The sequence below is a fragment of the Artemia sp. Qi Xiang Cuo genome, chromosome 4 (genome assembly GCF_049724085.1).
Source record: "Artemia sp. Qi Xiang Cuo chromosome 4, ASM4972408v1, whole genome shotgun sequence".
Lineage (NCBI taxonomy): Eukaryota > Metazoa > Arthropoda > Branchiopoda > Anostraca > Artemiidae > Artemia > Artemia sp. Qi Xiang Cuo.
This window is the reverse complement of record NC_142797.1, coordinates 87,953,658-87,966,157: the sequence shown is the minus strand read 5'-3', so window position 1 is coordinate 87,966,157 and position 12,500 is coordinate 87,953,658. Positions and strand designations below refer to the sequence as shown.

The 12,500-nt window shown below is 38.1% G+C and overlaps 3 protein-coding genes across 3 annotated transcripts in view; 2 read left to right on the top strand and 1 right to left on the bottom strand.

Moving 5' to 3' along the window:
* LOC148953595 (uncharacterized) overlaps positions 1-8,430 on the bottom strand; it is a 212,447-nt gene extending 204,017 nt beyond the window's left edge. The window contains exons 1-2 of the mRNA XM_089088021.1: positions 8,284-8,430; positions 5,440-5,669 (exon numbers count right to left, since the gene is read on the bottom strand). Of these exons, the coding sequence (XP_088944147.1) occupies positions 5,440-5,669; positions 8,284-8,430 (377 nt within the window). The remainder of the gene's footprint in view (positions 1-5,439; positions 5,670-8,283) is intronic.
* A 256-nt stretch (positions 8,431-8,686) lies between these two features.
* On the top strand, positions 8,687-9,577 carry LOC148953594 (protein CFDP2-like). The gene has a single exon (XM_089088020.1). It carries the CDS (start codon positions 8,687-8,689, stop codon positions 9,575-9,577), a length of 891 nt encoding a protein of 296 aa, XP_088944146.1.
* A 1,830-nt stretch (positions 9,578-11,407) lies between these two features.
* Positions 11,408-11,806, top strand: LOC148953593 (uncharacterized). The gene has a single exon (XM_089088019.1). It carries the CDS (start codon positions 11,408-11,410, stop codon positions 11,804-11,806), a length of 399 nt encoding a protein of 132 aa, XP_088944145.1.
* Positions 11,807-12,500: the final 694 nt, after the last annotated feature.

Genomic DNA, 12,500 nt, shown 5'->3' with positions numbered 1-12,500 from the left:
TATGGATAAAATCTAAGAATTTTTTTGCAGTTCTATTCTCTGGATTAAGGTTTTCTCCAGAAAATCTGTTTGAATACTAAGCTACTTTTGTTCCATGGGCTTTTGGCCTTAAGTATCAGACCAGCCAGATACAGAAAGTACTAGCTTGTATTTGTACCCAAACACCCCTTCCACAACAAAATATTGAATTCCTTTGAACTAGTTACCTATCCCTGAAAAACAGGAGCTAATCACATGTCTAACGACATTTCCTTTTCCATTTTAAAACCAGTTTGTAAGAAATAGTAATTTGTATCATTTCCGACTCTTGCCCCAAGGCTTCTCTTGCCCTTTTGCAAGGCTTCTCTTGCCCTATTATATTGAACAAAAGGGCAATCTCAAAATGTTTAATAGTGTTGGGCTAGGGCTGGTGAAAAGACAGGATAGAAAAATTGAAACAGAAGGGGGTTCGTTCGTCCTGCGCATTGCTTCTGCTCTTAGAAATAGAGCTAAAAATACCACTATCAAAGTCAATGAAGCCTCCTCAAAAGTTTTTATGACCATATCTTCCCTACGAGGTTGCTTGAGAAAAAAAAATTATGTATACAATATATGTACTTAAGCAGGCCTTTAGCTTTGATTTTGATTAAATTAAAAAAAACAAGTTTTTTAACTGAAAGTAAAATTTGTAAAACTTGAAACGGACAGAAATTATTCCGTGTATGAAAGAGGCTGTCCCCTCCTTAACGCCTCCCTCTTTACACTAAATTTTTTTATTGTAAAAAAATAGAATTGTGAAAAAGAGTTGAACTTTTGCGTAGAGAGCGAGGCGTTAAGGAGGGGACAAACCCTTTCATATACTTTCCCTTCTTTTCTCAAACCGCTTTCGAAGACTGGTGATAAAGCTATAAATCTTATCCAGGATGTAAATCGTTCGGCAACTAAACCGTTACTTGATATTAAAAAACTTTATATTCTTTCCTGTGCGTCTTTCGCTTTTCTTCAGCTCCATGGTGATATTCCTAGATCCCTTAGATTTACGTCTTCTTTTGTATCTGATCGGTCAAATTATCAACTCCGTAGTTCTTTAAATATCCAAATTCCCCATACACCAACAATAAGATCCGATTTTAATCCTCTTGTTGCGTGTCATTTGATATGGAACACCCTTCCCGATTCGGCTCGAGAATGCCACTCATTTGGCACCTTCAAAAGACTAGTAAAAAAATATTTGTTTTCATGTGATTAATTTTCTTTACTTTTGCCTGCTGCCAAAAGTTTTATTTCATTTAATTTTTTTTCTATTATTTTTTTATATATATATATAGATGTTGTGATTCACTGTAGTTTGATAAAGCTTATTTAGTGAACTCTCCTTTTTTTATAGATGCTGTGATTCACTGTAGTTGGATAAAGCTTATTTAGTGAACTCTCCTTTTTTTTTTTTTTTTTTTTTTTTTTTTTTTTTATTTATTATTAAGCAAATGCTTTAAATGTTAAAAGTAAAAATGCTTATGTTTATATGTTTAAATATTAATGTTATGTTTATATTGTTTAAATCTTAAGCGTTTAAATGTTTAATGTTTATTTGATCTTTTCATGATCCCCTTCCTACAGGCCATGGAGCCTTTGTGGGGATTTGTAGATTGTTATGTAATTATTTTACTGGTATATGGAAAATAAATCTATCTATCTATCTATCTATCTATATACGGAACAATTCCTACTCGTTTTAAGTTTTAATGTCGCTCCTGACTTTCAGTTAAAAAAAACATATTTTTTATTTAATTTATGAACGTGTGCCACCTGAGGCCAACACAGCTACGCACACTCCTCCTCCATCTCAATCTATTCAATGCCTCCCTTTTTACATCCTCCCACCAAGTTCCCATTTCCTTTAAATCTTTCCTTATGACGTCCTCCCACCGTAGATGAGGACGACCTGCTTCGTTTAGCCCTAGACGGTTGGCCGAAAAGAACAATCTTTGGCAATCTGTCATCCTTCAACCTTACAACGTGCCCTAGCCATCTCAACCTTTCTTTCATTACAGCCCTTGAGAGTGGTATTGAACCACATTTTTCTTACAGCCTATTGTTTGAAATACGGTCAGTCAGCCGGGTACCCAGAACAATACTTAAGCAGTTTCTCTGGAAAACATCGAGCAAATCTTCATCCACTTTTCGAAGCGCCCATGCTTCAGGGCCATATTTGACTACTGTCATCACTGTAGCTTCTAATATTCTAATCTTGGTTTGTAGACTTATCTTCCTATTCTTCAAAACTTCTTTTAATTGTGAAAAAACAGCCTGTGCCTTGGCTATTCTACTTTTAACATCTTCACTGCTCCCACCATCTTTACTAATAATACTACCAAGGTAAGTGAAGCCACCCACTTGATCAATCATTTCATTACCCAATGTCCCCTTTTCATCTTCACTTATTTTTAATCTTAGTAAATTAGTCTTATTAACATTAATTTTCATGCCTATTCTAGCACCCTGAACTCGCAAAACCTCTAAAATTTAATTCATTTTGCTTTACACTTTCCTCTAGGACGCTTAAATCATCAGCTTAATCTAAGTCCAGGAGAATTTTTCCTTCTCTTTTAATTCTGTGGTCTCCCATTGCCTTTCCTGTGCTCCATAATACAAAGTCCATCAAAATAATCCCTATAAAGAGGGATAGAACACAACCCAGCTTAACTCCTGATTTAATACAAAACCAGCAGCTAATCTCATTTCCTACCTTAACCGCAGCTGTGTTATTCTCGTACATAGCACTAATCACTTTAATGTATTTGTCTGGTATACCATACAAGGATAAAACCTTTGCTAAGGCTCTTCTACCAACAGGATTTAACGCTTGCTCATAATCTATAAAACTAAAGACCAAAGGTGTTTGATAACTCAGGCACCTCTCAATTATTAACTTAAGAGCGAAAATTTGGTCAGCGCATCCTCTACCTTTTCTAAAACCGCACTGTTCTTCTCTTAACACTTTGTCTATGACATCTCTCAGTCTTAAAAGTATCATATTACTAAGTAATTTACTACCTACAGAGACCAGACAAATGCCTCGATAATTACCACACTCATTTTTATCACCTTTCTTATAAAGTGGCTTAATTAAGCTTTTCCTAAAATCATTTGGTACTTCCCCTTTTTCAAAAATCATATTCATAATCTTCAGTAACTTATTTCTAACCTCAGAGCCATCATATTTAAGAAACTTATTTACTGCCCTATCAGCACCTGGAGCCTTAAGATGAAATTTGCATATTAATTTTACTTTTTTTTGGCTAAATGGGTTTCTCGAAAGTTGTTTTTATTTTATTTACGATTTTTTTATTAGTAATAAATATACGTATCTTACGAATTAACTTACCTAGCGCACTTCTATACTCGCATATTTTATTACATATATTAGGGGGTTCTGTTTGAATTGTTTTTCAATTCTGTAAGAATGACCCCTTAATCACAAAAGCCGTCTATTAGAATAAATAGCTCTTACGAAAGTACTAAACAAACTTCAGCGTAAAGAGCGAGGTATTGACTAGGGGGCGAACCGAGTCATATACGTAATAGTTTCTGTTCGTTTTAAGTTTTGAGGTTGAAAAGTTTTTCAGTTGAAAAGTTTTTCAGTTGAAAACTTGTTATTTATTTAATTTCTGATCGTTTTTTTTAAATTATGCTGGGAAATCTGGTGCCCCCTTTATAGCAATGTCCCTTCGCCCATGAAAAATTCTTCAATGGAAAGATCCTCCCGCGTAACCTCCGACCTTTCCCCCTAATAACAGAAAAAATCCCCCTGGAAATGTGTGTATACTTCCCAATAACCAATATTATATGTAAACATTGGGCAAAGTTTATAACTTGCAGCCCTTCCCCCTGGGACTGTGGGGGATTAAGTCATCCTTAAAGACAAAGTTATTATATATTTCGACCATAATGAACAAAATGGTGGTCTCAAAATTTTGATCAGGTGACATCGGGAAAAAAATGAGCGTTGGAGGGGGCCAAGTTGCCCTCTATTTTTTGCTCACTTAAAAAGGGCACTAAAACTTTTAATTTCCATCCGAATGAGCCCAACTGCAGTATTCTAAGACCATTGGGCCAATACGATCACCCCTGGGAAAAAAAATTAAAAATAAACACGCATCCGTGTTCTGGCAAAAAATTCAAAATTCCCCATTTTTCCAGATAGGAGCTTGAAACCTCTGCAGTAGGGTTCTCTGTTAAGCTGAATCTGATGGTGTGATTTTCATTAAGGTTCTACGACTATTAGGGGATGTTTCTGCCTTTTTACAAAAATAATGCAAATTTTCTCAGGCGCGTAACTTTTGATGGGTAATACTAAACTTGATGAAACTTAGATATTTGAAATCAGCATAAAAATTAATTTTTTCAAATAAGATCTGAAATAAGATTTAAAATCTGATTGGTATCAAAATTCTGTTTTTTAGAGTTTCGATTACTACTGAACCGGGTCGCTCCTTACTTACAGTTCGTTGCCACGAACTGTTTGGTTAATTTAAAAAAAAGTACAGCGGGTCTGCATGCATATTGGGTTAGCTACAATTATTCTGATATTTGAAGTAAGAATTGTTTTCTGATTTCACACTGTCTATATACTTGACCCCCAACCCCCCCCCCCCACCCCTAATGTGCAAATATACAGCCAAGGTTATATATTTCCCACCTATTCTGTCAATTCTCTCTTTTTTAATTCAGTCTTTTCATTCTCAAAACCTGCCAGGTACCACCTCAGTTGTTTCACTAAAATTTTGATCATTTCGTTTTGCTTATGTGTTTTGATTTTATTTTCATGTTTATACTGTTCATCTTCTTTTTTATGAAACAAAATTAACCAAACAGTTCGTTGCCACGAACTGTTTGGTTAATTTTGTTTCATGAATTTTGAGCATAAAACATGTAGAATCAACTAAACAGAGCTCAATGTGGTTATTTTCAATTAAAAATCAATGTTTAAACTGTGACCCCCAGAGCCCTCTTTTAATGACAAAATTGATTGTTGAATCTATGTTTAGCCTTAAATGAAACTTATTAGGTATATAAAAATTCTAAGCCTTTTAAGCCAATTGAAGGCAACCGAAAAAATGTGTTACTTTTAAAGAAAAAAAGTAATAATGTAGTTTTAACCACTCAGAGTTGAAAAGTACACAATATGCCTGTCATCACAGATTAGATTAAGTCTTACAGAATAGGAGGGAGGGGATTATCTTAAGTGGAATAGCTGTTCCACTTTTTACTAGCGGGTCTCGTAAGTAAATACAATAGTGTTTTAATTTTACTTAAATTTTTCGGTTTTTTATTTTTAAAAATGTTTGATATAGAAACTTACCACTGATTGTCCTTGCGGTGTCTGAAATGTAAAATAAAAGACTAAACACCACGAAAATATATTCATTAATAGTTATATAATGAGTCATGCTTAGTTACTCTGTCTTTGAAAGATTTTGGAAGACTATGGATGATTGAAAGAGGAAAAGGCTTATGAAGACGTCAAATTCTATCTTGGTAGGAAAACAGGCTTTATAGTCTAAGGTAATGCAAAGAAGCTCGATCCTCGCAGAGAACAGGTCTTGTACTGTGCCACGTTGGTAATTCAAATTTTTGAACTTTTGACTTGACAAAAGTTCAAATATCATTATATTTTTGCTTATAGGGACCTATAAAAATGCAATTAAGTCACACCTTATTGGTAATTTTATCAATGCATTAGAACCAAAGTTTGAAGCCGTGTTTTAAGCACCAATATCAAATAAGTATACTGTTTAAAAAAGAGTACTTTAACAATTTGATTGTTCTTGTTCGCCATTCCTTGCTGCTCAACACGCTCTCCCTATGCAGTGAATGTCATTAATTATTGAATATTATTGCTTTAATTTTTAGAGACCTTGGTCAAATGCATAAAACTGCTGATGATTGAATATTAGTGCTTTGAATTTTAGAAGAATTTGTTTTAGTGGATCCAATATGGCTCTCATTTTTCTTGTTTTCAACAGTTCGTGGATCATCGATGACTTACTACTAAAGTTTTAAACCGTGTTTCAAACTTTTAAGTGGTAAGCAAAGAGTGCTTCGTTCTAATAGTAACCAAAAATCTGATACTTTAATGACAATATATACATAAAAAGAATTAAATTATTCTGTCGATTTAAAATATACAAAATTTCTAAGATTTAGAGTGATCCATAGAGAGCTGTGAGCCTAGATATTTGCCTTATTTTAGAATTAAAGAATTGAAAACTCGTTTTTAAATTTTTTACTTCACTCGAATGAATTGCCTTTTTTCACCTTACTTTATGTACCAGTCCTGGTTGAACTTCCCTGAAGTAAGCATGCTATGAATATTTTAAATCGATTTTAGGTTTAATGGTCATATTCAAATGTGAGTTTCTTTTATATTTTTTCAAATATTTTGCTGAGGACCGCCCTCGGATATAGGGTATAAACATTCATTTTGGGTAAAGGTTTTACTGTCTAAAGAAAAAAATCCCTGTTTTCTCTACCTGGCTATCTAAAAATTTTGATTGGGTATGTTTGGGGAAATGATGGGTGTGGGTTGGGGCTTTTTGCCCTCCAATTACTTCCGAATATTAAAAGGAACACTAGCCCTTTCAATTTCCAATCGAATCAGCCTTTTCTGAAGCTTCTATTAATACTTTAATACGAGGTTTCCTGGTATAAAATAAAAAAAAAAAAAAAAAAAATAATATTACATTTTGTCCAAATCTCTCTTTACTTTGGCATTGCTATTGCACCGCTTATGAAAAAGGACACTATAAATTTCAACTTCCAATCAAATGAGGTCTATCCGAAGTTTTTGCGACCACCCATTTCCTAAGAACCTCATATACCCCCCGGGGCATATCTTTCAACTCTCTTGCCCCAGGGTTGTTGTGGGTTTTGTCAACCTTGGAGGCTTTTTTACATGTTCTTATGACTTTTCTTTAACAAAGTGGCTATCTCACAATTTCAGCGATACGTTTGGGGAAAAGAAGGCCTCAGGGGGGGTGGATTTCTTGTTGTCCTTCATCCCTTTTGACTCATAAAAGGGAACTAGAAGGTTTAATTTCCAATTAAATAAGCATCCTCTAACGTTTATGTGACCCCATTCCATAAAAACGTTATATACCACCGGGGAATAACTTAAAACACTTGCCTTTAGGTTCTGAGACATTGTGTTAACCCCAAAGGCCTTGAAATATGATCTTAAGACTCTTTTCAAAAAAATAGCTATGTCAAAATTTCTATTGAATGTATTTGCCAAAAAGAGGACGTTGGAGAGGGGTTATTTGCCCTCCAATCACTTTGACTGTCAAAAAAACACAATAGGACTTCTGATTTCCAGTTGAATCAGCCACCTCATATTGAGGTGATTATATTGAGGATGCATGCTTACCCGAAAAACCTGGGGTTGATTGGAGGGGTTATTTTATATTAAGCTGATCTTTAGATCAAACAATTTAATAAAACATAGTTAGAACAGAGGGATAACGAATGATATTTCTATTTTGTATCAGAGGCAGTGCAATAGCGCTACCTAGGTAGAGAGTGAGATGGGCACATTGTTTTATTTTTTTTAGACTAGGACACTTCGTATAGAAGGAGTTGTTGTAAAAAATTCGAAGGGGCTCTTTCAATTGGATTTTAAAAGTTCTAGTGCCCTTTTTAATAATCGAAAGGGATTAGAGGGCAACCAACACCATCCCCCTTCCACACCAATCATTCCCCCAAACTCATCCAATCAAAATTTTGAGACAGACATCTTGTTCGGTGTAGTTGAAACGTCCAGTAATTATGTCTTTGGCAATGACAACACCCTCCCCTACATACACACCTCAGATCAAGGATTTTCAATTATGCCTAGGATGCAGAGAAGATTCATATGGAAAGGGTAGTCGTATAACTTCAACTGGGGCTCATTGGATTGAAAATCAGAAATTGTTGTGCCCTTTTTAAAGTCAAAGTGATCATAGAGCAACTAGAGCCCCCCTGCTACGTTCGATTTTCCAGAAATGCATCCGATGGAAATTTTGACTTAGCTTTCTGTTCAAAAAATAGTCCGAAGATCACATAACAAGGTATAACAAGCAGTGTTGACACAACCTCCCCCCACCCCGTGAGTCTGGGAGTAAGGGTTGTCAAATATATTCCGAGTGCAAATAAGGTTTTTGGAAGGGGTGGTCGAGTGAAATTTAGAGGAGGCTCATTTGATTGGAAATATAAGGTTCTAGTTCTCGTTTAAAAGTAATAAACTTCCTGAGTACACTGAGTTACCTTCTCAGTGAGTGCCACCTCCGGCAGCTTAGGCACGTCCCCAGGTGGTGGATAGGGGAAAATCCTCCAGATACGGGGGATTTCTTCGAATAACCAATAAGAAGGCACGGACCAAGGGGGACCCAGTTCCTGGGGGTCCTTAAACATAACTGGGACCCCAAACTGTTTGACCAAACACAGTTAAGGATGAACTAAGGCCCCCTCTGTGCTGGGCCCACCGACGCGTGGACACGTCCCGACAGAGTCAAACCCTAGTGCCAGCTATGGGTAAATAGTCAGCGAGAAGAAAGCTGCGAGGGCAGAGTACTCTCAAGATGGAGGAAATCGGCCACCTACGAAAGACATAGATGAGAGGCTTGCTGCTGTCCTAAATTAGCCATGAAACACTCTTCTTTTAAATGTTATGGATCAGTTGAAAACAAAGAGACGAAACCGTAATACCGCGTCCAGGATAATCAACGGAAGGCAAGATAAAATAGCGAATGATAATGATAAAGATAATATTACCGCGTACGGGGAAACCGACGATCTGACGACTTCAGATGAAGATATGCAAACTCGGCAGATGATGACGAATCCCATTGAGGATGATAGCACTCTACCAGCAGAAACCTCTATTCTGACCCAGAAAGTCCCATTCTACCTGGGAACTTTGAAAGTGCGAACTTTGGCAAAGACTGGGAAACTAGAACTAACTGTCAAAGAGCTCGAGAGGTACAGATGGGACGTTATTGGCTTCTGGGAAACTCACTTACCTGGTTCAGGAGAACAACGATGCGGTGACATCATGCTTTTGTACTCTGGTAGATCTGATGGCAAAAACCGACAAGGCGTTGGCTTTCTCCTAACACGCAAAGCAAAGCACGCGCTCATAGCCACAAAGTTAGTCTCAGAGCGCCTTATGATGATTTGGCTGCGAGCGAAAGTACAAAACATCACCGTCGTCCAAGTGTACGCCCCTGACTCCTCCAGACCTGATGAAGAAGTTGAAACCTTCTATCAACAACTTCACTCTCTAACTGATGAAGTCCCAAAGAAAGATCTCCGCTTAGTAATGGGTGACTTCAATACTATCACTGGAGAAGCTACACAACCTGACAACGATGTCTTCGACAGATTCGGTTTTGGGAGGTCAAACGCACGTGGGGAGGGGCTACTTAACTTCTGCAGGGATAATGATCTCTTTGTTACGAACTCAATGTTCAAACACAGAAAGAGAAGAAAGAAAACTTGGATATCACCAGATGGAAAGACGACAAATCTGATCGATTATGTCTTCATATCCAAACGGTAGAAGTCGTCTATCCCAAATACCACTGCCTTACCTGGAGGAGATTTCGATTCGGATCATGTCCTTGTAATGAGCACATTGGCAAAACTCCAACTCAAAACCCTTCCGGTAAAGAAAAATAAGATCCCAAGGTTCTACACCAATAAATTGAAAGAACCCACCACACGCACCACTTTCCTGCAGTCACTAGAAGAAAGTCTTGGTCCTGTACTTGAGTCACTCCCGTCGACAATAACCCCTTACATCTTAGATGCCCTAGTTGAGAACCTGAACGCAGCACTCATAGATACAGCTAACGAAATCTTAAGTCACAAACCTAAAACAGAGAAGCCCTGGATCACAGATGAGATCCTAGATCTTTGTGACCAAAAGTGACGGGTTTGCAACAGGCAGGACCGAGAAAAAAGGGACATGTATAAGCGGATACAGTGGACGGTAAACAAAAAGATTCGAACAGCTTTCAGAGATTACATAAGGGTGAAGGGCGAGTCCTGTGAAAAGAATTTCAAATCAGGAAACAGCCATAGAATGTACAGAACAGTCAAAGAACTCTCCACAAAAAAGTCCACCATCGCTACTAGCATCCTGGACAAGGGTGGTAAGCTCCTCAGTGACAGCGAGGCTATTAAAAACAGATGGGAAAGTCACTTTAAAGAGAAACTGAATCCGCTTCTTACCTGCAACCCTACTGTAATATCAGGATTCCCCAAATTGGAATGCGACCCTAGCCCCCAACCTTTAATTAGTGAAGTAAAAGAGGTCATTCACAGTCTCAAGAAAAATAAAGCCCGAGACCTTGATGGAATCCCTGCCAAGCTGGTTAAAGTTTGATCTCCTCTGCTTTTTAGAGGACCTACGACATAAAATGTCTGTCGCAGTGTGGTCAACAGGCCATTTCCCAAAAGCATGGGCGAAGGCAGTCATTGCACCGCTCAACAAGAAAGGCCCTAAAAACGACTGTGACAATTACCGGCCCATAAGCCTTACAAGTCATCCAGCCAAAGTCATAACAAGGATCCTTCTAAACCGAATCGGAGCAATAACAGACCACATTATCAGTGACTATCAGGCTGGTTTTTGCCCTGGATGGTCTACCACCAACCAGATCTTTATAGTGAGGCAACTCGCAGAAAGGTACCTTGAACCTGACAAAGAAATACTCCAACTATTCATTGATTTTAAGCAGGCCTTTGATCTAGTTTGGCGAAATGGACTTTAGCATATACTAGCCTACTATGGCGTTCCTGAAAATATAGTCAACATAATCAAAAAGACGTTTGACAATTACCATAGCTGTGTTCAGACCCCAGAAGGCCAAACGAAAGAGTTTGCTACAACTTCGGGCGTGCTACAAGGCTGCTTACTCTCACCACAACTTTTCAAGCTCTTTTTATATGCCATACTACCCCTGCATGAGAAAAGTGTAGGAGTGACCGTTAACGGTACAAACAACGATACCCTAGCTAATGCTGACGACCTCGACAAGCTAGTAGAAACTGAGTCCAGTATACAAGCCCAAGCCTCCGAACTTAAAACAGCCGCATATATCTTTGGTATTTTCCTAAACATAAAGAACACCAAAGCGATGCGCACCAGAAAAGATCCAAACCCATCCCCTATTCATGTCGTAGTAAGTGGAGCAGAAGTCGAGTCGGTGACCAAGTTCGTGTACCTAGGGAGCCTAATATCTTCAGACAACAACTGCTCCGACGACATAAAACGAATACTTACCCTAGGAGGTACAAGCTTCAAGAGACTACTTCCCCTCTTTAAAAATAAACACCTATGCAACTGAAACTTCGACTTTTCGACTCTCTAATCATACCTGTCGCCATGTACGCCTACGAAACGTGGACACTGAAGGTCAAAGATGAACGCAGAATTTCGGCTTTCGAGACAAAATACCTCCGACGCATTGCCGGAGTCGCATACCAAGACAGAGTATCGAACGAAGGCCTTGGGAAGCAGCTGAAGTGGGAAACTCCTATTCTCCGCAAAGTGGGCCTGCAGCAACTTAGGCGGCAGTGCCACTTACAGCGAATGGAATGCTCGCGCCTGCCAAAAGTTGCCTTCGAAGGAAGGGTCCACGGTAGCCACCCAGCTGAAAGATCTAGGAAGAGATGGCGTGACAACTTCGGAAGTGATCTCGTATACCTTCTGAGACAAGCTAACGACTGGACTTTGTACAGGAAACAGATCCAGGAACGTGTGAAGGAGATGGCCCCAACTTGACCCTTGAGGACGTCCGGGACATAAGTCAAGTAAATCAAGTTTAAAAGTAAAAGTAATTGAGGCCAACCAGCTCCCTCCCTTTCCTGGTACTCTCTTTTACCCAAACGGACCCGATCGAGATTGAATATTATTGCTAATATTCAATCGACGCGTCAGGGCGTCGGGTTTAATGCTAAGGGGTGGGTGGGCAGGACAGTAGTTACCTATTAAGCACTTTCAAAAATACATTCAAAAATACATTGAATTGAGCATAAGGTTTCAAAAATACATGAAAAAAATACATTGAATTGCGCAAGAAAAACCCATGCGTGGGACACTGTATTTACGCGTGAACATTTTAAAAGTTGGCAAGGTTTTTGTTTTTGATAAGAATTGCACAATGAATGTATCGTTTGACGTTGGCATTTTTTATGAGCCAATCAGAGGCAGCGGCGGTTACTCCATATACGGTAACTTGATTAGTAGTTGGATTCAAATATAAGAAGTAATTTTCATTCTAGTTCATATTAGTAAGAGAATTGAATTCAGAGAGAGAATAGTTTATTTGAGAGGATATTAGTGGAGAAAAAATGAGTGATGCATTTACATTATTGGAGATTAATGATGGAACCGACAGCAGCACCAGCAATGATATACGAGTACCCAATGTAGCTGTGGAAATAACCGCTGGCTGTAGACTATGTCTTGAATGAGA

Excerpts from the sequence above, each read along its gene's own strand:
- LOC148953593 (XM_089088019.1), top strand. The coding sequence starts at position 11,408 with ATGTACGCCTACGAAACGTGGACACTGAAGGTCAAAGATGAACGCAGA.
- LOC148953594 (XM_089088020.1), top strand. The coding sequence starts at position 8,687 with ATGGATCAGTTGAAAACAAAGAGACGAAACCGTAATACCGCGTCCAGG.